This window comes from Chenopodium album, chromosome 25 (genome assembly GCF_948465745.1).
Source record: "Chenopodium album chromosome 25, dcCheAlbu1.1, whole genome shotgun sequence".
Taxonomy (NCBI): Eukaryota; Viridiplantae; Streptophyta; class Magnoliopsida; order Caryophyllales; family Amaranthaceae; genus Chenopodium; species Chenopodium album.
Genome location: NC_137858.1, coordinates 8,382,891 through 8,409,266, shown reverse-complemented (window position 1 = coordinate 8,409,266; position 26,376 = coordinate 8,382,891). Strand labels below are relative to the sequence as shown.

Genomic DNA, 26,376 nt, shown 5'->3' with positions numbered 1-26,376 from the left:
TTACAAATCGTTACTATTTTAGAATATGTCACTTTTTCAGTCCAACTAAAATAGTATACGTGACTATTATTTTCAAATGGTTACCCTTGGATTATTTAGGTGGTATTGTCAACCAAGTAAATCCCTTCAATCGTAATTGTTTACAAATATTTCTACAATTTCTAATTGATGCTAATTATTGCTCGTCCCTAAACAAAAATCTGGTCAATATACCTGAAAAATAAACTAGACGTGTTGATGTAACTGAAAACTAATCACACATATTATAAGCTTCCTTTAACATTTAACCTGTCAATTTATGTCACTGATTGATACATCAAGGGTCAATGTCTACAAGATAGTAGCAAGTTAAATTTCGAAGTAACCACTACTGTCCAATAATTTAACTTAAAATTAATTGTATATTGCTGTAAAAAACCTACCAGAAATTTAATTCTTTTCCTTATATAGAACATTGGAATCTTATTTATATATCATTTTCATGGTCGAATGGTCTTAATCTACAAGGATATACAATCGCGATAATAACAAGTATGATGGAAAACTGAGATTTTTCAGCATTCTCTAAAAAAATAAAATTTATGCCGTCATTTGGAGGAATAATCAAGCAACATCTTATTTTAACGGCAGTCAGAACATGTTTGTTTCATCTTATTTTAACTTATTTCATAAAAATATGTTCCACATAGAAGTAAATCCCTTACAAAAAAAGTTCAGAAAAATAAGTCTAGACAAAATAATTTTTCTGATAAAATTAGTCTAGATAAAATAAGTTAGAATAATTAAGTTGTTTTTTACAGTGTAACAGGACTAACAGCTTATAATGTTTGGCATATGCTTATGAATTGGGATATGGCCTCAACCATGGCAATCTAAGCCTGGTTCGGTGTCTCAACATCATTGAAAACCATGAACATATTCTACTTCTTAAAACTGCTTCCTTAAAAACACTCATAATTCGCGATTGCAGTTCTAGTGAAGGAATTACAATGACTAGAAGTGCTACAGCTGCAATGCCACCAGAGATGCAGAACAGCCCGTAGAAAGGCTTAGGGCCTACAAACGTGGTGCTGTTGTTTATTTTTGATGTAGAACACTTGCAACGGGCGAACATCTCATGCTCCAAACCTTCTATTTCTCCCTTTTCTGTTGCCTTCAGAATAGCCTGTGAAATGTCTGCACAGTACAGAGCCCTTCCGAAAAGCCTGAGATAACAGACAATGGACCAACATGGAAATAAGTTATGGCATTCGAGCTGCAAACTATGAAGAATCAAAACGACAAAAATAAACAAAATCATTTAAGCCACTCACAAAGCCAAAGCCACCAAAGTTGTAAGTTGGTCCTGCAAGAGTGTATCCCCTGCAGTACTTTGTCAGAAAAACTTTCGCGTGAAAGGTAACAAAGAAAGCAGCCTTGATCTCACCCCTTTCAAAAGCAGGAGGATAATCCTCAACAGCTTTCATTTGCTTAATGTTTTCTGGCTTAAATCGCAACACTTGAACTAAGTACGTACATACAAAGGAGTTCCAATTACACCCAACAACTGCATTCTCAGCCCTCAGAGTCTCCACATCTTTCACAGACGGTAATAGTTGAGAAACTGTCATTAGTGAGGTGAGTGAAGCTTGGAAATATATCGTAAGCATCAATATTAGGAGATACCATGGTACAAGGACCATCTTAGATATATTGCTCCTAGGTGACTCCTCTGCGAAGGTAACATAATAAATTAATAAAACGATACAAATAATGTCTTAAATAAACTTATCAAACTTATTAGGCCATTTCTGACAAAGGTGTGTTTACTTTGTGCAAAGAATAGCAAGGTGAAGGAAAACCAGAAAACTGTCCCAAGTTGCTGGGATACTGAACCATCAGCAAAGTCTGGATTTCTTCGACGTTCTACTAACCATACAACAAATCCTATGAAGAGGCCCATTGATAAGAAAAGAAACCACAATTTCTTTTCGAAGACCATTGCAAATATCCATATTTCCTTTGTTTTGTCTTCTTTGACTGTGACAACCATGTTCATTCCAGATTTCACAAAAGGTTGGGAGAAGTCAGCCCATTTGTATCTTTCATCTAGTATTAGAAAATCACCAACTGCAGCATCAAAGACCTAAACACAGTACAACAGAAATTCAATGTTCACTGCTAGATTCTTATTATAGGTGAGGTAACACTAAAAAGGACTCGAAAGCAAGAAAGAAACAATAGACATTTGTGCAAATAGATGAAGTAGAAATAAATTGATGCTTACCCTCTGATGGATTTGATGCACCAGATCATCATATCTGCCATAATATGGAACCAACTTATGAGGAAGATCATAAGGAAGGTACTTAAGAGAGGTATTGAAAACGTCGATGACAAATCCTGTGATGGATGTCTTGTTAGGTGCCACAATGGTTACATTGACCAAATGAAAAGCACCAGAAGCAGGAACACCTATTATCAGAGGCTTTTCACTGGTAGCACCAATATTCCAACCTCTCGGAACTTCCTGCAGACCACCTGGCCAGTAAATAGGGCCTAATTCAACAAGCATGTCATGATTCTGGCCATAATTCCTGGTTTCCTTTGTACCGGTTTTTGAAGATTGTTTCTTATAGAATCCAAACTCAGAGGACCAAAAGGCTAATTCCCGGTAGCTTTTCCCAACCACATTGATAATTTGGAAGGTTGGTATATCTTTTAGCTCCCCGTTTCTAAAGCTTACATTCCCACTCAAACCTTCAAAGTTACTCAACAAGAGGTTGGGAAACAACTCTGTAGAGTTAGACAGTATTGCTGCATTTTTACTTTTACTAATCGCGTGTATCATGTCATATGCCCTCAAAGCAGACAAAGTTGGATTTGGATTTCCTTGATCATAAGGAAATTTAGCAATATAACTTTGCTTGAATTTGACCACAAACTCTTTGTAGGATTTACTGCTGTCAATAATATTTGTTTTGTATCCAAGTACTCCTTGCATAGAAGAAATGACTGATGGTTCAACAGAATCAAGTAAACTTGCAATCTCATCTGTTATTATCCAAACAAACCCTTTTTCTACCATCCCCATCTCATTCGCCTTTTGGAAAAGACGTGTAGCTAGTTCAAGGGAAGAATGCAAAAGTACAAAAACACGGTTACCCCCTCTTTTGAGGGTGTTAAGCTCTTTTTCAATGACTACATCAGGGTCTGACAAGGTACTTACAGAAGGGAAGGCTATATGCTGCTCTACGATTGCATCGACAGACCTCAGTGAATCAGATAGAACAGCAAAATGTGCAGAATCCAAGGGGAAAACACTGCTTCTTTCATATAAAACTGTCACTCTTCTCCATCGAAAATGACCAACTATAGCAGAAAGGCATTGCATATGAACAGAGAAATTATGGGACATTTGGAGCAAATTAGATGGCAGTGGCACTAAAGGTGAAGTCATTGCAGTTGGAGTTAAGAGAAAAATAGGAACTCCCAATAAATTCTTATGCATTTCTGATAAGAATACAGCTTCTGTTAATGAAAACGTTCCGATTAAGACTTCAACTTTCTTACTATGCATAAGCTTGGATGCTGCAAGCACAGAAATATTAACATGTAAAAAAAATTGGATAAACAAATGGGATACAAAAGTGGTAAATAAATACTGTTTAATTTTGGAAAAGGGGGGGTATGTTCTTACCAATATTAGTGCCCTGCACCGAGCCTTCAGAAAAATTTCGAACATGCAGAGTAACAGGACTGCAGCTGTTTCTGTAAATATCGCGAACTGCAATCTTCATAGCTATTTCCTGCTCCTTTCCCACACGAGTATTGCCATTAATAACAACACCAATGCTGGTGACAGCATTTCTATGCATTGAACAATTGTATCGTCTTGGACTAGCACCGCCTTTCATGCTTGGCATCATCAGCAACACTACTAATACAAGTATATAGAATACAGAAGGCATAGTTATGTAACCTTCAAAAAGTCTTCTAGTAAATCAGTGATCAAATTAAATTCCTAGACTAATTATGCTTATTAATCATATACAGGTACTGCATCATCTCATCTATAAAATCTGTTAAGGGAATTTGAAGTGAAATTATAATAACAAAAACTTTGACTTTGACTTATTCAGACATCCTTAATTAATCCCAATGTTTAATTTAAGTTCCAATTCTTCTGATTTGATTTTATCATTCTTCTGCAACAAGTAAAATACTTGTTATGGTACTGCATGTGCCATGCAACCATGTACAGCAGTTCTTACTTCTTAGTAAAAACTTACTTGGATGTAGACTAAGCTAAACAGCAGTGTATATATTACGCTGCTTATAAATTAGAAATGTTGACTATTCTTTCATTTACCAAACCTTCACCAAACCTTCCAAGTATGTAGTAACCTATGTTACTTATACTCGGGTTAGATATAGACATGGCTATGCGTCCAAGTGTCAAACACGATCATTCTATGATAATGTCTAATTTTAGCTAGAATGTTGTGTTCAAGTGTCATACCAATATCAAGTCTACCACTTTGAGACACAGCACATGGGGTGGTCCTTGTGGGGAAATGAAAAGTCCGAGTAACATAGTTACCTGGTTATTAAAGCAGTTAATTGTAAGCCATGTCATCCTCAACGAAATTCAAACAAGTATGCTGAACATGTGACTGGGATATGACTCAACTTATTATGCAAATTCTACAATTGATCAGCAAATTCATAGAATAAATCAAACTAAGGAAACACTCAACAGATAATGAGAGATTTATATATCTTACTGACTAATTACTAATTGCATAATGTCATAGAATAATAATCTCACACATGTAATTATTATAATAACAAGTCAATGGGTGTACATAAGTGTTTTATTATGCATTGTAATCAACTTATAATAATCTGAACTTGTTGACTGACTGATTTTAATATAAATTAAGTATAAAATTTATTCTTGATCTTAAACTGTTGGGGCCCTTAGAATGATTGACTATCAAGAACCACATAAAATTTTGTTCTTGTCACCATTTATCAACTACCAAAGCGCTGAAATTCATTGGTATTTTTAGTCCAATAATCTACCTATTGTATGATTTTCTTCTAGAGGAACTCATACTTGATCTCGAGGTTCAACATAATACTTCATTTGCAAATTATAAGAGGAAAATTCCCTAGCTACGGACTATTAATGAGCAGTCAAAGGATAAACTAACCACATATAAGTCTCGCAAGGCTCCATCCTTAAACCAATTAGTTGTATATATGAAGTAGCTCATCAAACTTATATGTTAGTCATTCTCCCTCTTATAACAGTCTTAATTCACGTGTGAATTATAATACCTTTAGCAGTGGACACGATAGTAGGGGTACATATTGACTCCCGCGTAATTGAGGGGCTTATGGTAGTTGAGATCAACAAAAATATCAGTACATCCCCATCATCAAACTATAAGTCCTCTTTCTCCTACAAAAAAGTCAAGTCCTTTTTCTTTCGTTACTCATCCTAATAGTATAATTTCGAAGAATTATGAATATTGACAATGAAATAAGGACCCCTAGCAAATAAACAAAAAAAAAAAAGTGACCATTTCTTTAGTTAAAAACATAAGCATTGTCAAATGTCAATCTCCCAAAAAATACTTCAATTCGTATTAATTAATTTTAGAATTTGATAAAACTTCAAGAAAAATTCTTACGGTCGATTAATTACATTTACAAGTACGTACATATTGTACACATTAGCAACATGACTACTATTACAAGTTTGAACTTGAATTAGGAGAAGTTACCTTGTAATTGTGCTAGGAAATTAAGACACTACATACAATAATTATTAATATATGTAAGTATATATTATCTTGTTAAGACTATGATAGTAAAAGAGAGGAAATTTGACTTAGTCTTGTTCAAACTTCATTTATAGTAATTAACCATGTAATTAACCAAGCAATTAAGCAAGCATAAATCCTTTAGCATTTTAACTGCCTAAGAAGGTATTTGAAAATCATGTTGGAACAATTCTAATACTATACAATCCCATATGATTATAGTTTTTTTTTAATGTTTAATTCACCAACATTAGTCGAAGTGAAATGTGTGAATAATGCAAGCGGAAATCATTCATTCATTATCACCCCTACATCAGCTACATGCACAAAATTGTAACACAATCATATTTGATAGAAATTATAAGTTAATAACCAAGTGACAATAACTAGAGCATAGTCATAGTCATCCTCCCAAGTATGCCAAGAATCTCTTTCGATATCAATTGTCACATAAATCTAAATCAATTAGTTAGCAAACACACATCAATCAATTTATTTAAGCACTACTTTGCTAAAATAGTGTAGCCGTTGGGAATTTTTGAAGTTTCTTGTAAATCAATCAATAACCCAAAGCCCTCTCCAATTAACATTATTTCCTATCCACCAATATTGATCCTTTGTTGTGACTAGTGATTATTTTAAGTTTCAACTCAATGGTCTGGTGGACCCCAAACCTAGAGTTGATTACTACTAGCCCGGCCCATTAGCTCAATCTTGTCCGAAGAAGCCCGCTTTGGTCCTAAAACTTAGCCCTGGCTAACTCGGATTTATCATCCCTTTGACTCGACCTGATCCTAACCAACCTAGTATTAGCAATTGTCTCTTTTATGGAATTTTTGGGCCTTTGTGGTTAGCCTGCCTCTTAGGCCCATGACAACAAAGGTTATATGAAAAATATAATATGTAGTCATAAAAGATGAAAAAAATAATAATTTTAAGTTGCTTGATTCGGGATAAAATAAAAAATAGATTTTGGATCAAATTATTTTTTATATTTAAATATAGAATTAAATTGATACTTCGTAACAAAGTGTGAAAAACCGTGCATGGCACGAGATCTCACCTATTTTGTCCTAAAACTTGGCCCTGGCTAACTCAGATTTATCATCCTTTTGACCCGACCTGATCCTAACCAACCAAATATTAGCAATTGTCTTTTTTATGGAATTTTTGGGCCTTTGTGATTAGTCTGCCTCTTAGGCCCATGACAACTAGCCTTTATTAAAGCTTATTTTGCCTAACAAGGCCCGATCTTGGTCCTTATAGTGACCAACTCAACTCAAAAAATTACATACCCTATTCTATCTCGAATTTAAAATACTCACAAAATTAAATATTGATTAGATTCAATAAGGTGATGCCCATCACTTCATTTATTTATTTGAACCAATATCCACCATGACATTAAATTGATCTATAGTTAAATGAACTCGACTTCAAATGCCACAAACTTAACCAAAAAAGTTGATATGTGTTATACACTTATACGAAGTATCATTTACAAAGCTAGTTGAGGTCTTGTGGATCAAGTCACCTACGCAACCTAATACTAGTCAGATTTTGGACCATACCCAAACAAACAAACAATCATTCTATAGGATACACACGTAAAAAAAAAAAAAAAAAAAAAAAAAAAATAGCACAATACAACACAATACAATACACGATTTGCGGTCCGCATACCAGCCCGCTTAATTTTATAAAACCCAAAAAAGCCAAACAAAAACAGAGGCGCGTGGGCAATGCCTTCCATGTAGTATATTGTATATCCATCACAACATAAAATATAACCATATTATTAAACAACATAATTAAATATTAAACACCTAAATTATACTCAAATCCAAATTAAGCCAAATAAAAATTAAAAAAAAAAAGCTCCAATAAGAAGCAAAAAACAACACTTGATTACACAACCTTTGGGTTTGGCCCCTCCTCTTGATTCGGTTCTCGATGTTAACCCCATTTTTTTCCTGAATTTTACAACACCCACCAAAACTCACACAACACACTCTCTATTTACATTCTCTCTCCTCTCTTTCTCTCTCTTCTTTCTCTCTCTTCATCACCTTCATTCTTTCCACTAACAATGTCTAACACCTCTAAACTCTAAAGGGTTTTCTTTATATTTTTTTTCCTTTTTTTTTGTATATTTTTATTAATTTTACGGCATGGAAGCGAATCTTAAAGGTGAAATTTTTTTGGTGTTTTTACGCTTTTTATTTCATCTTATGGGTTTTTTTGGTTAATTTTTATAATCTGGTTGTTTTTTTCGTCGCTTTATCATGTTTTTTGACAATGTATGTTAATTGATGATGAAATAATTCTGGGTTTGTTGATTTTTGCGCCTTTTTTTGTGGGTGTTTTTTTTTTTTTTTTTTGGCAATGAATTTGTAGTTTGTGTTTTGTGGGGTTTGTTTGCTGTTTGTGGTTGTTAAATGCATGTAAATGGTGTTTAATGGGTGTTGGTTTTTTGGGATTATTGTAATTGTATGTTTTCTAAACTTTCATTAGATAGAAATAGAATTAGAATGCACAACGTTGACAGTTCAAAAAAAAAAAAAAAAAAATTGATAGCGTAAAATGTTGATGTGAGAGAAGGAAAAGGGTGTTTTTAAGGTGATATATGTGATAGATTTTTTTTTAGTAGATTATAAAAGGATAATGAAAGAAAGGGTGTGTTACTATTGATTTATCATGCTTTGTTGTTTGATTGTTGCTGTATTATGTAGCTTTGTATGGTAATAGAATTTCTTGTCGATTTGTGGGACTGTGGATCTTTAATCATGAATTGGAGCGCGCTTATTTGAGAGGAATGATTTTATGGTGTAAAAGTGCCTCAATTATGCATGTACTTTTAAAAGAAAAGATAGAATATGGTGTAATTGGGTGAGAAAGGCAAGATGGCTCCCATGATATAGACTGTTTTGTCCTGTGAAGTTTGAAATTATTTGTAAGTTGTTGGCTAATTTCGTTTGGACGAGCTCTTATTAAGCTAGCTAATGGCCGGGATTTGATGTAGAATGAAGGGGAAAAAAAAAATTCAAGCTTAACAATATGTAGGGAACAGTTTATGAAGTAATAGATTATTATCAGGATGAAAGGAGATTTTTAGTTCTGGCATTTGTCTAGGCATGTAGTTGAAGTCTCTAAAACAAGTTCCTTGGGAAAAATTGCTCTGTCTAAGCTGTGCTCGAAAATTTGCAAAGGAGAGTACTACAAGCTTTACTATATGTATGTGCATATCCGGTCTCCATTAGCAGTATTTATGAAGCCGCCATGTCAGTGAATTGACTTGTATTCCACAATGTGCTCTAAAATTTGCTCACTTGCTAATCTTGGTGTCACTCTTTCACCACCCTCCAGGACTCAAAGCCTCTTTCTTTGATTATGTTACATTTAGGAAACAATTGACATAGGTAAACTGGAAGGGCGGTCAATCTATGATTATGCTTTCATCAGTCATGTAGTGAATGATTACATACTTCAAATGTCTTATTTGGTCAAATATCAGTGTATTAATATCATTATATAGTATAATTAATATGCTAGCAGTCTAGGACTACACTTTTAGTGTTTTTCTGAATTTGATTGGTCAAGACTCTACGTAAATTTTGCACCTCAAGTGGTACTGTGCTACTAGGTATCCAAAAGTTGTCAATATTCTTAAGATCAAATATGAATCACCTCTTTCCTTGCTGGAGAAAAATTAGGAGAATATTGATATTGTGAAACTAGCTTTGCTGGAAGCATCCATGGCAGATTAGAAGCAATTTATAACTGAACTATGTATGCCCGAATTGGTACTACTAAAACTGTATGAGAATCTGATTGCTACTCCTCGGTTAAGCATACCATGTTTGAAAGTTTTGGAGAGGTTCCTGTTTACTTCCCATCTTAGACTCTTAGAGAGGGTTTTGTGGTGGGGGTGAGGGGGGATGCTGAATATGTTGGTCTTGTTGGATTGTTTAATATGTTGAGCATTCACCACTTTACTCTCTCTGAACAGGTTTAGTCCTTGACCCTGCAAAATGTGGCGGTCTTCCTTTGGAAGAAAAGAGGGAGCTAGTTCGTGAAATTGCTCAGTGTTCAGAAGATGCACCAGAGATTCTTAGTTCTTTTAGCCGCAAAGAGCTTTTGGAAATTATCTGTGCTGAAATGGGTAAAGAAAGAAAATACAGTGGGTTTACCAAACTTAGAATGATACAGCATCTTCTAAATTTAATGTCTAAAAACATGAAGAGGAAAAATACTGATAATGATCTTGATTTATCTCTGGCCAAAAGTCCTAATGGAGCTAAGAAGCAGAAAAAAAATGAAAGCCCTGCGCAACTACCCACCAACCAGGAATGTGTGCAAGGGGCAGGTTTAAACAAAAGTGAAGTAAAAACCTTATTATGTGAAAATCTAGCCTGCAGAGCTACTCTTAGTCAAAATGATGGTTTCTGCAAGAGGTGTTCTTGTTGTGTCTGTCATCACTATGATGATAATAAGGATCCAAGTCTTTGGTTGACCTGTGACTCTGATCCGCCAAATGAGGGTGCTTCATGCGGTATGTCTTGTCATATAAAATGTGCACTGAAACATGAAAGAAGTGGCATACTGAAGAATTGTAAGCGTGGAAAAGTTGACGGGAGATTCTATTGTGTTTCTTGCGGAAAAATCAATGACCTTATGAGGTAAGAGCCCACTGAAAATTCCACTATAATGTACAGGTTTCAGGTGCTTTTGGATCTTGAAGTTGGAATTACATCAAGATGCAAGATTATGCAAGCATAACATAGGAAAGTAAAGATTAACATATTTTGTCCTATATAAGTTCCATTCATCTACCTTGGTGATCTTATTTTAGCATTTGCAAACACTTCTTATTATATGGCTTGCATGTGGTGGCAAAATCTCTTTTTTTTTTCTTCTCTATTCTATTGATCTGTGCAACAGCTAATGTTAAGATATGTATTACTGTAAAAGATCTATATGCCTTCATGTGTGCAATAGTGTATGTAGCATGAGTGCTTGAAACTGCTCAGCTGAAACCTTCCTTCATGTTCTTGATTTTGGACCTTTTGTTTCTGCCGGTATCCATGCATATTTATCTTTTCTATTTCATTGAGGCGTCCAAAATGACATGTTTCTATACTATAGTATGGAGTATTTTCTACTTCTGTTGATTTATGTTGCTTGCTGTAAGATGTAGTGGCCACATTATGTAAACAGATGCTACTAGGTGGTAAATTAAAAGTTCGTTAAGCATTAAGCATTTAGGAATAAGGTATCTAGTACATTCTCAGTATTTACCTGGAGAACATGAAACATATTACAGCTTTTTTAATTCTGCATCACTTACAGAATTTATATTATGCACACAGCAACGTTACTAGTAATTGATAAAGTTATGTTGATGATTTTTGTTTGTGTTAAATGTCAATGACATCCAGTATGTGGAGAAAGCAGCTGTTGGTTGTCAAGGAGGCTAGACGTGTTGATGTGCTATGTTTGCGAATCTCCTTGTGTCACAAGATCCTTGATGGAACGGAGCGATATAAAGATCTACATAAGCATGTAGATACTGCTGCAAAGAAACTTAAGAAGGAACTTGGGCCTCTTGATCGTGTATGTGAAAAAATGGGCAGAGGAATAGTTAACAGGCTTGCTTGTGGGGCTGAGGTTCAGAAGCTATGCGCCTCTGCTTTGGATGCTTTTGATGCCTTGTCTAACCAACCATATAAAACCGCTGTGAATCAAAAAAACACTCTGAGTAAGTCCTAAAAGGAAATTTTAAGTTAAATGTTATTCGTATTTTTTTCCCAGATAGAAATAGGTTTAACTTTGTGTTATTTTACAAGCAAATGTTCTATAACTAAACATATAGTCTCCCCCCCCCCCCCCCCCCCCTATAAATAAATAAAATGGTAAGCTAAACTTTTCACTTCATGATAGTTATGTTCCAAAGCTCTTTCAATATAAAAATATAAAAATAAAAAATAAAAAAAAGTTACAAAGACTTGGACTTTTTTTTTTACTGAAATGATTTTAAGTGCTTAAGATTGAGTGATTCACTGAAACCCTGGAGAGTTGTTTTACTATTACCAAGAGAAAGCACATTGTCAGTTTTCATTATTTTTTCATCCTAATCATCCTTGACATGTATCTAATATGGTTTTATAGCTGATCCATTTTGTTTCATACAGCATGTCAAATAAGCTTTGAAGAATCTTTCCCCACATCAGTAGTCATTGTATTGGACTATGATAATAGACTTCTTGAAGAGTTTTTGGGATGTCGGATATGGCATCGAAAGTCTAACTTGAAGGATTACCCAGAAAAGCCCTCCTGTATTGTTCTAAGGCCAGAGAAGAAATTCAAGATTTGTGACCTTCAACCATGCACAGAATATGTATGTAGGGTTTCTCTGTTCAGTTGCACAGGTGTTTTTGGGACTTGGGAAGCAAAATGGGTAACTCCTCAATTAATTGGAATGTGTGCTCTAGTTTCCGATGAACATGATGGAATAATTGATGAGACCTCAAGGAGTTTTTTCCAACCCTTTTCTGAATGCAACAATGCCAACAAATCAGCTACAGTTGATCATACTGCAAAGCTTCAATCCCTAACTGACATCAATGCCACTCATATAGTGAACTTAGGATCAATCCCCACCACACCGTCAAAAGTAGACAAAAGGCAAGATTTAGTTGGCGCGAGCACCAAGATGCTTGAAGAACTGAATAGAAACTATGAATTCTGTGTTAGGGTGGTCAAGAGTTTGGAGCAAGATGGACACTTGAGCATAGATTTCAGGGTGAAATTTCTCACTTGGTATAGCTTGAAAGCCACGGTGCAGGAGAGAAGAGTTGTCAGCGCATTTGTGGATACTATGTTAGATGACCCTCCATGCTTGGCGGAGCAACTAGTTGATGCCTTTGCTGAAATAATTTGCAGCGAAAAATTCACTTCCACAGCATACATTCAGCCTTAAAATTATAATCCTTTTTACTCGATTCTATTCAACCAGAAAGAAAGAAAAAAAAAAAGTTTAACTTAAATTAGGGTCTTCTAGGCAGGAAGATTGCTTTGTTAGTGTTTTGCTTTTGTCTAGAATCTAGATTGGCGTTGATATTGGTATATGAGCAGAGATTTTAGATTCTGATTTCAGCAAAAGGCTTGTTAGCATCAAGTGGATATGATGAATACTCTAAATAGTGTATAGTTTGGAGGAATGCATTATTCCTTTTTTCAGGCTTTTCCACTGTCAAATGTATTTGGTGCCCTATTTTGAACTTTTCTGATGCACTTTATTTGAAATAACAAATAAGTACATCACCTTTGTCCTATTGTCCATTACAAGTACATCAATGTAATTCTCCCCGAAAAGAAAAAATAAACATAATCATTACAAATATACTACGTTTTCTGTTTTTGAAAATTTGACTCATTTACTAATAATGCGGTTAAAATAAAATCATATTGACATTATTTTACAATTTATATTAAATCTTTCAAAATAAATAGCATGTAGGCTTGTTGAACTTATCTCAATACAAAATTTTTACTCTTAAATGTTAATATTGTTAAGCACATTGGAGACATATCACAAATCTAGTGAGTCAAGCTTTTCGTATATAGAGAGATGCCAAAAGTTGCGACGGTTGGTGGCTGCTTGTATTGGTGACAATCTGAGATTGGTGTAGAAGACTTATGATAGAGGTAATCAATAGGCGTGTTGGGCTGGGTTTGGGCCGCGCCAAGGTTTAAAATCTATCCATTCGATGGGCTAGGCTGGGCCAAACTTCGGGCCAGAACATGTGTGCCCGAAACTAGACAGGCCTTTTGGGCCGGGATAAATAACAACTAAAATTGCATTCAATTTCCCAAGCCCGTCCAATTTTTTTAAAAAATCAGGCTGGGCCGAGCCCAACCCAACTTCAGGCCGGAAAAATTGTCCAAAGTTCGCCCAAAATCAAGCCGATGGGCCAAGCTTAACTTGATCAAGTCTAACTTATCGCCATTGTAGACAGCACCAGCTTAGCTGAAGCAAGCACAACAGATTAAAGAATTTGGAGAGCAACTAAAAGTCTAGAACATAAACGAACCTATAGGGGTCACTTATAAGACTAATAAAAGAAAATAACTCCTAAAGTTGGAATTACTAAATAATAATCAAAAGTTGAAATTATTAAAAGCAAACAGCCCAAAGTTAAGATTACTATAATCAATTTTTTCTATTAAGGATAGTCACGCCAAAAATAAATTAATAAATTATCGGCGAATTTGGAGCACAAGCTTTAAGATGCATCTTAGATCAGTGGAAACTAGAGAACAAAGAAAAGTACACATCTTTATCATTCACTCATTTACTCATCAATGAGATCAGAACCATCATTGATAATTAACCGTTGCCATCATTAGATTTTCGTACACTGCTAATGCTAATTGTTACTAGATAAAAAAAAGAACATTGCCTAATCTAATGAAAATTACAGTACTAGTACAATTTATAAAATCCTAAGAGGAGCCAAACTCAACCTCCCAAGACACCCCTGTAATTGAAAAAATAAAAAGCACTATAATATAGTGGCTGCTGCCTCTTCACCAGCTTCATCAAAAGATTCAGCTAAGTACTCTGCAAGGCTCCCACTCTTTTTTGAGTTGGATGCATCAAAAGAATTCAAAACCCGAGGTTTTTTTGCACTAGGAGTTTTTTGAAATGTAGGAGTTTTCTGAAAATACCCTCGGTTGTTAGCGAAACTTTTATCATTCTCCTTCTCCCCTTGCCAAATAACAGGCGTCAATGATGCCCAAGGGTCCTCCACCATGGACTTGTTGTAGAAAGACCGTGCTTGACCATAATCGTAGCTTCTTCCCCTTCCTCTTCCACCAGAATATCCTGAACTAGGGTTCGTCCTACTGCCATCCCATCGACCCCTCCCTCTTCCTACGTTAGGGCTAGGACCACCTCCACGTCCAGGACCAGGGCTGGGAGGCCAAGGGCTATTGCTGGACCAGTGACCTCTACCTTGTGGAGGAGATCTGAAGTTAGGGCTACCTGCACATTCAATATTTATTGCCAACAATGAATAATAATCATTCCTGGGAACAAATACAAGCAACCTTATATTTAATCAATGACCATTAAGTACCTTGATATGGAGGATAAGGGCTACCTCCACATGTCCCAGGAGGACCAGGACTAGGATTATTATTATACCAGTGACCCCCACCAGGCGCAGCACCGAAATTTGGACTACCTGCACATTCAATCTAGCTATAAAGGGAACTTTCTAAAACTATCCACTGCATAAAATCAAACCTTTCAAAGAAATAGAAAGTGTATTCTAGACTTTACCCACCTTGGTGCATAGGGTATGGGCTCCTAATCCCCATAGGACTTGAAATTGGACCAGGCCTGCCGGGGTTATAATAGGGATCTCCACCTTGATACATACCCGGATGAGGTGCAACATTATGTTGGAATTGAGGGGCACCAGGATGGGGCATTTGAGGATTCATTGGTCCTGTGAATTCCGCGTAAAAAACAATAAATCATTTTCATGCAGAAGATAACAATTAAACAGAACAGTTAGCTTATTAGCTTAATTGGAAGCAAAACATCAATTTGACGGGTTACATGTCTCAGCAGATCCAAGCTCACGTATTTATCAGTGAAGACAATACTTTGACGGGATTAACTAGTGCAAGATCAATGCAGAAGAAACTGTATACTCCCTAAGAATTTCAATGTCCATTGTCTTATCCAGCTAACTACCCCATGAAATTTTCCCTTGATAAGCTACCCCCAACATACCAATAATTTTTTACTCCCTTCACTTAAATCAGAAAAGCAGAAAACAATCACTTTGCTTGCAACTTAGCCTAGGAGGTCAAAGAAAGCATATACAGACCACCACAGTATCTAAATTAATTAGTCAATCTCAAAGTAATTCGGGCCTAAGAGTGACAGTGGACAAATTCAACACAATTCAACATTTAAACACATATTCGCAATGCATCATTATTAAAGAAGCACCCTAATTCAAGACGAATTCGAAAGATGATTGAACAATAACGAGCTGCACTTGATCATACAGCTAATCACCTCTTAAACCATCACTGTGATTTAGCAATAGATTATTATCCCTTCTTTTTGCAAGAAGAGATAGCATTGAGTAATTACATCAATACAAAAAATAGCAACCCAATATAGTAACTAGCAAGATAAAATTAAAACCCATGATTCAATAACCACCCAAATTCCCAATTTCATCATCAACATCAAAATTCAGCAACATTAAACAAACAACATACTTGCAAACAAATATACACCAATTTATATAAAACCCATAATTATAATTTTACAATTACACCAATTTCTAACCTTTCCCACATCCCTAATCCCAATTTCATCAATACCCAAGTACCCATTTTTATAAATTAAATATCTAATACAAAAAAGATAAAAATTTTACCTAGAGGAGAGGGTGAAACATGAGGTCTAGGAGTGAAAGGCCGCCGTTTGTCGGTGGAGTAAGCGGCCATCGGATCAGTATAATAATCAAATCGCGGCGGCGGAGTAGCAGCAGCTGCGGCGGCGTCGGAATCTTCGTTATTGAGCAATGGTGCTGGTAAAATTGAATTTAGGGTTTGTTGAGGGAAAGATGATGGAACAGCATCAGTTGTTGCTTCTAACCGCATTGCTCTTAATCTCTCTCTTCTCTTCTCTGATTCCTCCATCTTAGAGGGAGATGATGAAGATTTTTGGGGAAATTTTTAGGGATTTAGAGGGAAATTTTGGGGGGTTCTGAGTTTGGTTGATAACAAGATTGATTGAGAAATTGGGGGTTTACGAGTTCAATTAGGAATAGGAGAGGGAAGTAGATTTACAATTTTTTTTTTTTTTCTTTTAACAATAGTTTTTACATTTTATTTTATTTTTGGGTTTTTCTAAGGTATGCCCCTCTAGTTATTTGATTTCTAAGCTGTACCCATACTTTTTTAAAGTTATAGGTTGAGCCCTCCACCTCACGATATTTTATCAACAATACCCTTTGACAGTCATATCCGTTAACGAAAGTTAAGTTATTTTATCAATAATGCTGTCGTGGCGTTAGTAATTAGACATGTGTCCCGTTGTTATTGGTTTAAACAATTTAAAAAAATTTAAAACATCAGAAAATAAAATAATAAAAAAGTTGATTATTAACGTCAAAGGCTATGGTTAATAAAAATTAGTGAAGTTGAGGGCACAGCTTAGACATTTGAAAAAGGATGGGCACGGCTTAGAAACCGAAGAAGTTTGGGGGCATAACTTAGAAAACCCCTTTATTTTTTTACAATAGATTTTACAATTTCTTTACAAAAAAAATTATCAGAATATAAAATTTCTAACACAATGTAAAATAAATAGCAAAAACACGATGATAATAAGAGATACAATTGTCGTTTATGAGAAAATTTAGATTTCTTCCCGTTAAACAAAATATTGTTTTATTAATTTCTTACAAAAAAAAGACAATAACCCTTTTGATGATTTTCCTCCTCAATAAATCATCAATTCACCATCACAATGTTCTAGTAAGCCTAAACCCACTTTTATAGACTAAGGGCCTGTTCTCATTGATTGAACTCAGCTGAACTGAACTGAACTGAACTGAACTCAGCTAAACTGAACTGAAATGAATATTTTATAAGAGAAGGAAATTAGGAGCTGAACTGAACTGAACTGAATTGAGCTGAGCTGAACTGAACTGAACTGAATTTCAACGTAAGAGAACAGGCCCTAACCTAGAAACCCACATCAATTAGGATTTTTAACTTGCTCAAGCCAAGTCTAAATAATATTAAATTGATTATATTCCTAAAATCTATCAAGTTTCCTAATTACAATCCTCGTTTTTCGGGTTAAACAAAATGTATCGATTTTCTAATTATTCGTATCGGTTAAACAAAATCCTCGTTTTTTAGGTTAAACAAAATGTATCAGTTTTCTCATAAACACTTGTACTTCGTATTTTCCATACATTTTCCAAACCATCCATGTATCAGCCTAGCTCTTGATACCAATTTGTTATAACATTGTGTGCACGGAACAATTTGAGAGCTCATCTTGTAACACAATGTAAAATAAATAGCAAAAACACGATAATAAAAGAGACAAGTATTTAAGAGGAAATTTATATTTCGTTCTTACAAAATAAGACAATAACACTTTATCATCAATTCATCGATTAGAATTTTTTACTTGCTCTCCAAGCCTAAATAATTCTAAATTAATTATATTCCTTAAATATATTTAGTTCTCTAAATACAATCCTCATCAAATTGGAAAACATAAAAGATAGAAATAAGTCATATATTTTCCCTATTTAAATACTCCGTACTTATTTCTAGCCTGAAAGTTTCAAAAATAGATTGAACATATCTTTATAAAGTTTACTTGGATTATCCAATAACCGCCATTAATACAGTGGTTCTCTGCAAATCGAAGAGTTCATCAACGATTACAATCATGGTTTATCTCAATACTTTAGACAACAAAACAGTAGTTCTTCAATTAAACCCTTATTCAACTACTTTAGGGAATCTTCACCAGACTATTTTTGATAGATTAGGCCTCCCAATTGAACGACAATGTTTGTTATCATCATGGAAAAGATTAATTGGGGATTTTGATTGTTTAATTGCTGATTTAGGTGTTGGATTGAATTCAACTTTATCCTTGTATATCCCTTTTTGTGGAGGTATGCAAGCTCCTGTGCAATCAAAGAGTAATCTTGATTTTATGTATTTGAAACCCCCATCAAATTATGTTGCTGGGTTGGGTCGTGGAGCTACCGGGTTTACGACCCGGTCTGATATTGGTCCTTCCAGACCGGTTATGGATATGCCTGACTTGTCTGCTGCTCCGATTATGGGGCGGGGGTGGGGACGAGGGCAGGGGCAGGGGCAGGGGAGGGGGAGGGGAGCTGATGAAGAGGGTGATGAGGAGGAAGGGGAGGATAAAGGGTATGATGAGAATCAGAATTTTGATGAATTTGAGGGGAATGATGTTGGTTTGTTAGCCTCGGCAGAGTATGATGAGGACGATAAGGAGGCGGATGCGGTGTGGGAGGCCATTGATAAGAGGATGGATTCAAGGAGGAAGGATAGGAGGGAGGCTAGGTTGAAGGAAGAGATTGAGAAGTATCGGGCTTCAAATCCTAAGATAACTGAGCAGTTTGCTGATTTGAAGAGGAAGCTGCATACTGTGACAGTGGAGGAGTGGGACAATCTTCCTGAGATTGGGGATTATTCAATGAGGAATAAGAAGAAGAGGTTTGAGAGTTTTGTGCCTGTGCCTGATACACTTCTTGAGAAGGCTAGGCAGGAGAAAGAGCATGTTACGGCCCTTGATCCAAAGAGTAGGGGTGTTGGTGGGACAGAGACACCTTGGGGGCAGACTCCTGTTACGGATTTGACTGCCGTTGGTGAGGGTAGGGGTACGGTGTTATCACTGAAGCTTGACAGGTTATCTGATTCTGTGTCAGGGCAGACGGTCGTTGATCCTAAAGGGTATTTGACTGATCTTAAAAGTATGAAGCTTACTAGTGATGCAGAGATATCAGATATTAAGAAGGCTAGGCTGCTGTTAAAATCTGTCATACAAACCAATCCAAAGCATCCGCCTGGTTGGATAGCAGCTGCAAGGCTAGAGGAAGTTGCTGGCAAGATTAAAGAGGCTAGATTGTTAATTGAGAAGGGATGTGAGGAGTGTCCCAAGAACGAGGATGTTTGGCTGGAGGCCTGTCGTTTGGCAAACCCTGATGACGCCAAGGCTGTGATGGCTAGGGGAGTTAAAATGATTCCAAATTCTGTGAAGTTTTGGCTTCAGGCTGCTAAATTGGAGCAAGATCGTGTACAAAAGATTAGGGTGCTAAAGAAGGGGCTTCAACATATAACTCATTCTGTGAGGCTGTGGAAGGAAGCTATTGAGCTTGCTGATGAGGAGCAAGCTAGCGTGTTGCTTTATCATGCTGTGGAGTCCTGCCCCTTGCATGTGGAATTATGGCTTGCTCTTGCTAGGCTGGAAACATATGATAAGGCGAAGAAAGTGCTAAACAGGGCCAGGTTGTATCTCCCAAAAGAGTCAGCTATTTGGATTACTGCAGCAAAGTTGGAAGAGGCTAATGGTAATATTGCAATGGTTGAGAAGATCATAGACAGGGGTATCAGGGCCCTACAAAAAGAGGGAGTTGTCATCGACAGAGAAGCTTGGATGAAAGAAGCTGAGGGCGCTGAGCGTGCTGGGTCTGTTGTTACCTGCCAAGCTATAATCAAACACACTGTTGGTGTTGGGGTTGAGGAAGAAGATAGGAAGAGAACATGGGTAGCTGATGCTGAAGAATGCAAGAAGAGAGGGTCTGTTGAAACTGCAAGGGCTATATATGCCCATGCTATTTCTGTCTTCTTGACAAAGAAGAGTATATGGCTTCAAGCAGCACAACTGGAGAAGAGTCATGCAACTAAGGATTCTCTTGATGCCTTGTTACGGAGAGCAGTTACTTATGTGCCTCAAGCTGAAGTTCTTTGGCTTATGGGTGCTAAAGAAAAATGGATTGCTGATGATGTGCCTGCTGCTCGAGCAATCCTCCAGGAAGCTTACGCGGCTATTCCCAACTCTGAGGAGATTTTGCTTGCTGCTTTCAAACTTGAATTTGAAAACCATGAACCCGAAAGGGCAAAAATACTCCTTGCTAAGGCCCGAGAAAGAGGCGGCAGTGAAAGAGTATGGATGAAATCCGCCATTGCTGAGAGAGAACTTGGTAATGTTGCAGAAGAGAAGAGGCTGCTTGATGAAGGCCTGCAACGCTTCCCATCATTCTTCAAGTTGTGGTTGATGCTTGGACAGCTTCATGAACGGTTTGGAGAGCTAGAGAAGGCTAAAGAAGCTTATGTATCTGGTCATAAGAAGTGCCCACAATGTATTCCTCTATGGCTTTCACTTGCAAAACTTGAAGAAAAGATGACTGGACTGAGCAAAGCTCGAGCAATTCTAACTATGGCTAGGAAAAGGAATCCTCGTAGTCCTGAGCTGTGGCTTGCTGCTGTTAGGGCTGAACTTAGGCACGGCAACAAGAAAGAGGCTGATAACTTATTGGCAAAGGCTCTACAAGAATGTCCAAACAGTGGTATATTAAGGGCGATTCAAATTGAGATGGCTCCTCGTCCTCAACGTAAAGCGAAGAGTTCAGATGCCCTTACTAAGTGTGACCAGGATCCCAATGTCTTTGCTGCTGTAGCCAAGCTGTTTTGGCATGACCGGAAGGTAGACAAGGCAAGGAGCTGGTTCAACAAGGCAGTAACACTTGCTCCAGATGTTGGGGATTTCTGGGCTTTGTATTAAAAAATTTGAACTTCAGCATGGAACTGAGGACTTGCAGAAGGATGTACTGAAACGTTGTGTGCTGCAGAGCCTAAGCATGGTGAGAAATGGCAATCTATTTCGAAAGCAGTTGAGAATGCTCATCAGCAATTTTAAAGAGACTTGTTATTGCTCTTGGGAAGGAAGAAAAGGCTGCTGGAAACGAACAAGTCTGATTTTGTTTATTCACATTGCTGATTCTAGTGCTTATACATGCGCTCTAGAACTATTCTGATCATGCGTTTTTGTGAAATCTCAATGTATTTTGACTTGCACATTATCATTTAGCTTTACAATTTTGTGTGTTTCTAACTGTTTGGATGTTACTTCATCCTTACAGCATTAAGTTGTATATTTGCCTAATTTTATGACAGCTATTGTTATCCTATATGCAAGGCAGAGTTTAGCTTCGAGTGCTTAGTGATCACAGTCATATCTGCAGTACTTGTTGAAGTACTGATGAATTTGATCTTATCAATGTTAACATGATGGAATATGACTTGTGAAGATGTAGAATTTCGTAATTTTTTAAGCTACAGCTAAGATTGGGACACTCCAGATTTACATAAGCATTAATGCATTTCCCATGAATAAAGAGTAAAAAACAGCATCATGCATGAGTGCATGACAGGATAAAGTTGAACAAGCATTTTATCTCCAAAATGATTTCCACAGAAATTTAACTCCATGAAAGGGTGGCAAAATAGCCAAATTGCAATGATTTTCAACATCTTACTGCTTTGCAGAGCATAACCAAGTTTTCATTTTAGTTACATTCAGTAAACTCCAAAATTCCTATATCATGTTTTCAAATCATGGCATATACACCCGATCTGATTTTAACTCGGATTGAACCAGACCTATATCCGTAAAAGTGAACAACCCGTTATAACTTGAACTGAAATTGACCCGACCTGAACCTGAAACTGATCTGAAGCTAGATTGACCCGACTTAACCTGATCCTGATTTAACCCGAGACCTAATTAACCCGACCCAACCAGACTTGAATACCCTAATTGACAGCTCTAATATAAATAGTATAAGTACTTTGTAATACATATATATAACAAGGGAAAATAAATTGAAATATTTGACGATAAAAATACTTATATGCTGAGAAAAATACAAATTAATTGAAGTTCACATGTAACTTTTATCTACTTAATGTTATATAACATATCAGCCGGTCTCTGGTATGGCTGGCCACACCATGTGGCCAGCTGCCATATCAAAAATAACGGGATTCAGTTCCCAAAAATAACGGAATCCAGTTGCCAAAATTAAGACTAATGCTGACATAATAAAAAGCCCACATTTACACAAATCCCTAAACAAAAGCCGCCATTTACATCTAAAAATTTACAGATCTTTACAAAAATTTACACAAATTTTAACATTTTCTTCCAGACCTGCAAACTTGAAGCTTCCATCATTTTCTTCCAGACCTTCAAATTTGAAGCTTCCATGGCAGAATCATCAAAAAAAATTTCAACCTGAAGAATCAGAAAATTTTCAACCTATGTTAGAAATTTTTCTAGATTCACAAGAAAGTATAGAGATCGAAGAAATAGGTGATTCATTAATGAACCTGGGTATAGATAACAGAAACAACAATGAATTACCAGGTAACAATCATCTAATTTAACAAGTAATCATCTATTTCATACAAGTAACCCTTATTAAGTATAAAAGTAACCCCTATTTTTCTGTTAAATTAACCACTAGAAAATCAGGTACAACAGAAAAACAGCTATCACACAGCATAATATTTAAGTAACCCCTATTACACATGCAGGTAACCTCTCTTACGTATAAAAGTAACACATGTAACCCCTATTGTCAAAACAAGTACCCACATAAAAAGTACCCCCTATTGTAGTTTAAAACAAGTAACACCCAGTATTCTATTCAAGTAACACCCAGTATTCTATTCAAGTAACACCCAGTAACCACTACTATACTATGCAAGTAACTCCAATTTAAAACAAGTAACACAGTACATTTTTAAGTAACACCCAATATACTATTCAATAATACAGGTAACCCTTACAATACTATGTAAGTAACCCCAATTTAAAAAAAGTAATACCTAGTATTCTATTCAAGTAACACTTAGTATACTATTTAAGTAATATTGTTAACTCCTACAATACTATGCAAGTATCCCCAATTTAAAACAAGTAACCCCCAGTATTCTATTCAAGTAACACCCAGTATACTATTGAAGTAACACCCAGTAACCCCTACTATACTATGCAAGTAACTCCAATATAAAAACAAGTAACACAGTATATTTTTCAAGTAACACCCAGTATACTATTCAAGTAATACAAGTAACCCCTACTATACTATGTAAGTAATTAACCCCATTTTAAACAAGTAATACCCACTATTCTATCCAAGTAACACACAGTAACCCCTACTATGCTGATGCAAGTAACTTCTACTATACACACAGTAATTTATTAAGTAACACCTACAATATAAAACAAGTAACTCCTACAATATAAAGCAAGTAACAACTAGAATATACAGCAAGTAAACCCTATAGCACTAAACAGGTAACCCATCCTATGAAAATTCAGTAACCAAACATATAATCAAACAGCTACATTATAAACAAGTAACTCAAATAAACAACAAGAAGTAACTCAAATAAACAACAAGAAGTAACCCTACACTATAACAACAAGTAACTCAAATAAACAACAAGAAGTAACCCTCACTCATTTGATTGTTTTTTCTTACAGAATCAAGTAAAAGCACTCTCACAGAAGAAAGTAAACATGATGACTAGCATGAATTGGACTACACTGGTTGCCTTGTTGGCTTTACTGCAAAAACTTTGAATGAAATATATGAAGTATATCAAAAACATGCTTTTGCTATTGGATTTGGGGTAAGACAATCAACAACCAGATACACACAAGGAGAACCCAAAACCATCAAAGGGAAAGACTTTGTTTGTTCAAAGGAAGGATTCAGAGTTAAACCAAAAGTGAGAAAAACTCCACCTCCACCAGACCAAAAACAGAAGAGAGTGAAGCAAGTGCCTATTACTAGAACTGGCTGCAAAGCATTCATTAGAGCCAAAAAAATAGTGATGGTATGTTTGAAGTTGAAGAGCATATGATGAAACACAACCATGAACTAACAAGACCAGAATGGCAGCATTTACATAGATCAGAAAGAAAAATAACAAAAGAAAAAGCACAAGTTATAGACATGATGGCAGAAAGTGGATTAAAGCCAGCAGAATCTTATCGTCTAATGTCTCATGAAGCTGGTGGTGACAACATGTTAGCACACACAATGAAAGATCACTTCAACTATATAACAAGAAAGAAAATGAAAGAAATTGAAGGAGGTGATGCACAGACAGTAATAGACAGGCTATACCAAAGACAAGAAAGTGAACCTGGTTTCTTTTACAGATTCAAAGTAGGCGGTGGAGATAATTCAAGCAAACTTACAGCAATTTTTTGGAGGGACTCACAAATGAGAGAAGGCTATAGCATCTATGGAGATGTAGTTGTTTTTGATACCACTTATAGAACGAACAAATATAACTTGATTTGTGCTCCAATAGTTGGTATCAACAATCATTGGTTGAATGTAATGTTCGGATGTGCATTTATTGCTGATGAAACAGCTGATACATTTGAGTGGTTGTTGCAAACTTTTAAGAAATCTATGGGTGGAACACAGCCTATTTCTATATTTACAGACCAAGACCTGGCAATGTCAATAGCAATTCATAAGGTAAATGCTAATGTTTCTATTATATCACTGTAAAATACCTATGTCTATATTAAATGACAAAACCTAACAAGTTAATGTATGCAGGTATTCCCTGAATCAAGACACAGGCTTTGCATTTGGCACTTGATTAAGAATGCAGTGTCAAGGTTTGGAGCCCTAAAAAGAGACACAACTTTCAAGGATGCATTCAACAAGTGTTTATCTGGTTGTGTAACAATAGAAGAGTTTAAAACTTGCTGGGAAAATATGATTAAAACATACAAGCTTGAGAAAAATAGTTGATTCAAAAGACTCTACAACCTAAGGGAGAAATGGTGCACAGCTCTAAGCAAAGACTTCTTTTCAGCTGGTATACTCTCTTCTCAAAGAAGTGAGAGTACCAATAATGCTGTAGGTTTTAAAGCCACAAAAAACACAAGCTTGACAGATTTTTTCAAGATATTCAACCAGACAATAAAAAGATGGAGGCAAAATGAATCTGATGCAGATTTCAAATGCTCAAACTCTCACCCTTATTCACATTTACCATTCTATGGAATGCTAAAACATACAGCAGAAGTTTATACACAAACAATTTTTAGAGATTTTGAAACAGAATTTGCATACTCAATTGGGTGCATAACACTTCTTCATTTGGAAGCTCAAGGTTACTTCTTTTATGAAGTGCAGATAGAGAATGATGAAGCATCAAAACAGAAAGTTACATACAACTCAGCAGACAACAGTGTAGCATGTTCTTGCAAAAATTTTGAGGAAGTGGGGTGGTTATGTTATCATGCTATACGTGTGCTACAGCAACATTCTGTAACCAGAATACCAGAACAGTATATCTCAACAAGGTGGACAAAGTTTGCAAAAACACATTTATGGAAACAAAGAGATGAAACAGCAGAAGCAAATGCAAGAGTACCAGTAAAATACATTCCTTGGAGACAAATTATGGCAAGAAAAGGATACAATTTGATATTAACATGTCAGGAACACTCAGAGACAAGGAAGTTGGTAGAGGAAGAGTTTAAAAAAATTGAAACACAAGCTGTTGAAATAAAAAGAAAATTGGAAAGGGTAACAATATGTTTCTCCCCTAACTATACATGTCAGGGACAATTAGAGACAAATTTATAATTTTTTTTTTTTTGGCAGGAACAAGAAGGCACAGAAGGAGAAGTACAGCAACAAAACAAAAATTCATCAACAGGAGAAAAAAGAAAGGAAACAGAAAATCAAATTCCTACAGTAATGGATCCAGACAGAGCAAACACAAAGGGAAGAAGCAAGAGAATAAAGGGGCATTTCGAGAAAGGAAAGAACACAAAAAAAAAAAAACAAAAGCAATGCAAGCTAAAGGAGACAGCAGAGAATTTGGAACAACCACACCGATTCAAAATCCAAAATTGTTTTAA

The 26,376-nt window shown here is 36.0% G+C and overlaps 2 protein-coding genes and 3 pseudogenes across 2 annotated transcripts; 3 read left to right on the top strand and 2 right to left on the bottom strand.

Moving 5' to 3' along the window:
- Positions 1-838: 838 nt before the first annotated feature.
- On the bottom strand, positions 839-3,950 carry LOC145613203 (glutamate receptor 2.9-like; annotated as a pseudogene).
- Positions 3,951-7,724: 3,774 nt separating this feature from the next.
- Positions 7,725-13,141, top strand: LOC145614987 (VIN3-like protein 2). The gene is made up of 4 exons (XM_081670071.1): positions 7,725-8,003; positions 9,823-10,492; positions 11,252-11,571; positions 12,005-13,141. The coding sequence occupies exons 1-4, from the start codon at positions 7,985-7,987 to the stop codon at positions 12,790-12,792; spliced, it is 1,797 nt and encodes a 598-aa protein (XP_081526197.1). The 5' UTR covers positions 7,725-7,984; the 3' UTR covers positions 12,793-13,141.
- Positions 13,142-14,130: 989 nt separating this feature from the next.
- LOC145615086 (protein SICKLE-like) lies at positions 14,131-16,699 on the bottom strand. The gene is made up of 4 exons (XM_081670160.1): positions 16,280-16,699; positions 15,164-15,328; positions 14,954-15,061; positions 14,131-14,859 (listed from the first exon to the last, which is right to left on the bottom strand). Exons 1-4 carry the CDS (start codon positions 16,542-16,544, stop codon positions 14,378-14,380), a joined length of 1,020 nt encoding a protein of 339 aa, XP_081526286.1. The 5' UTR covers positions 16,545-16,699; the 3' UTR covers positions 14,131-14,377.
- Positions 16,700-18,155: 1,456 nt separating this feature from the next.
- On the top strand, positions 18,156-21,592 carry LOC145614745 (protein STABILIZED1 pseudogene; annotated as a pseudogene).
- A 2,847-nt stretch (positions 21,593-24,439) lies between these two features.
- Positions 24,440-26,376, top strand: LOC145613290 (protein FAR1-RELATED SEQUENCE 5-like; annotated as a pseudogene).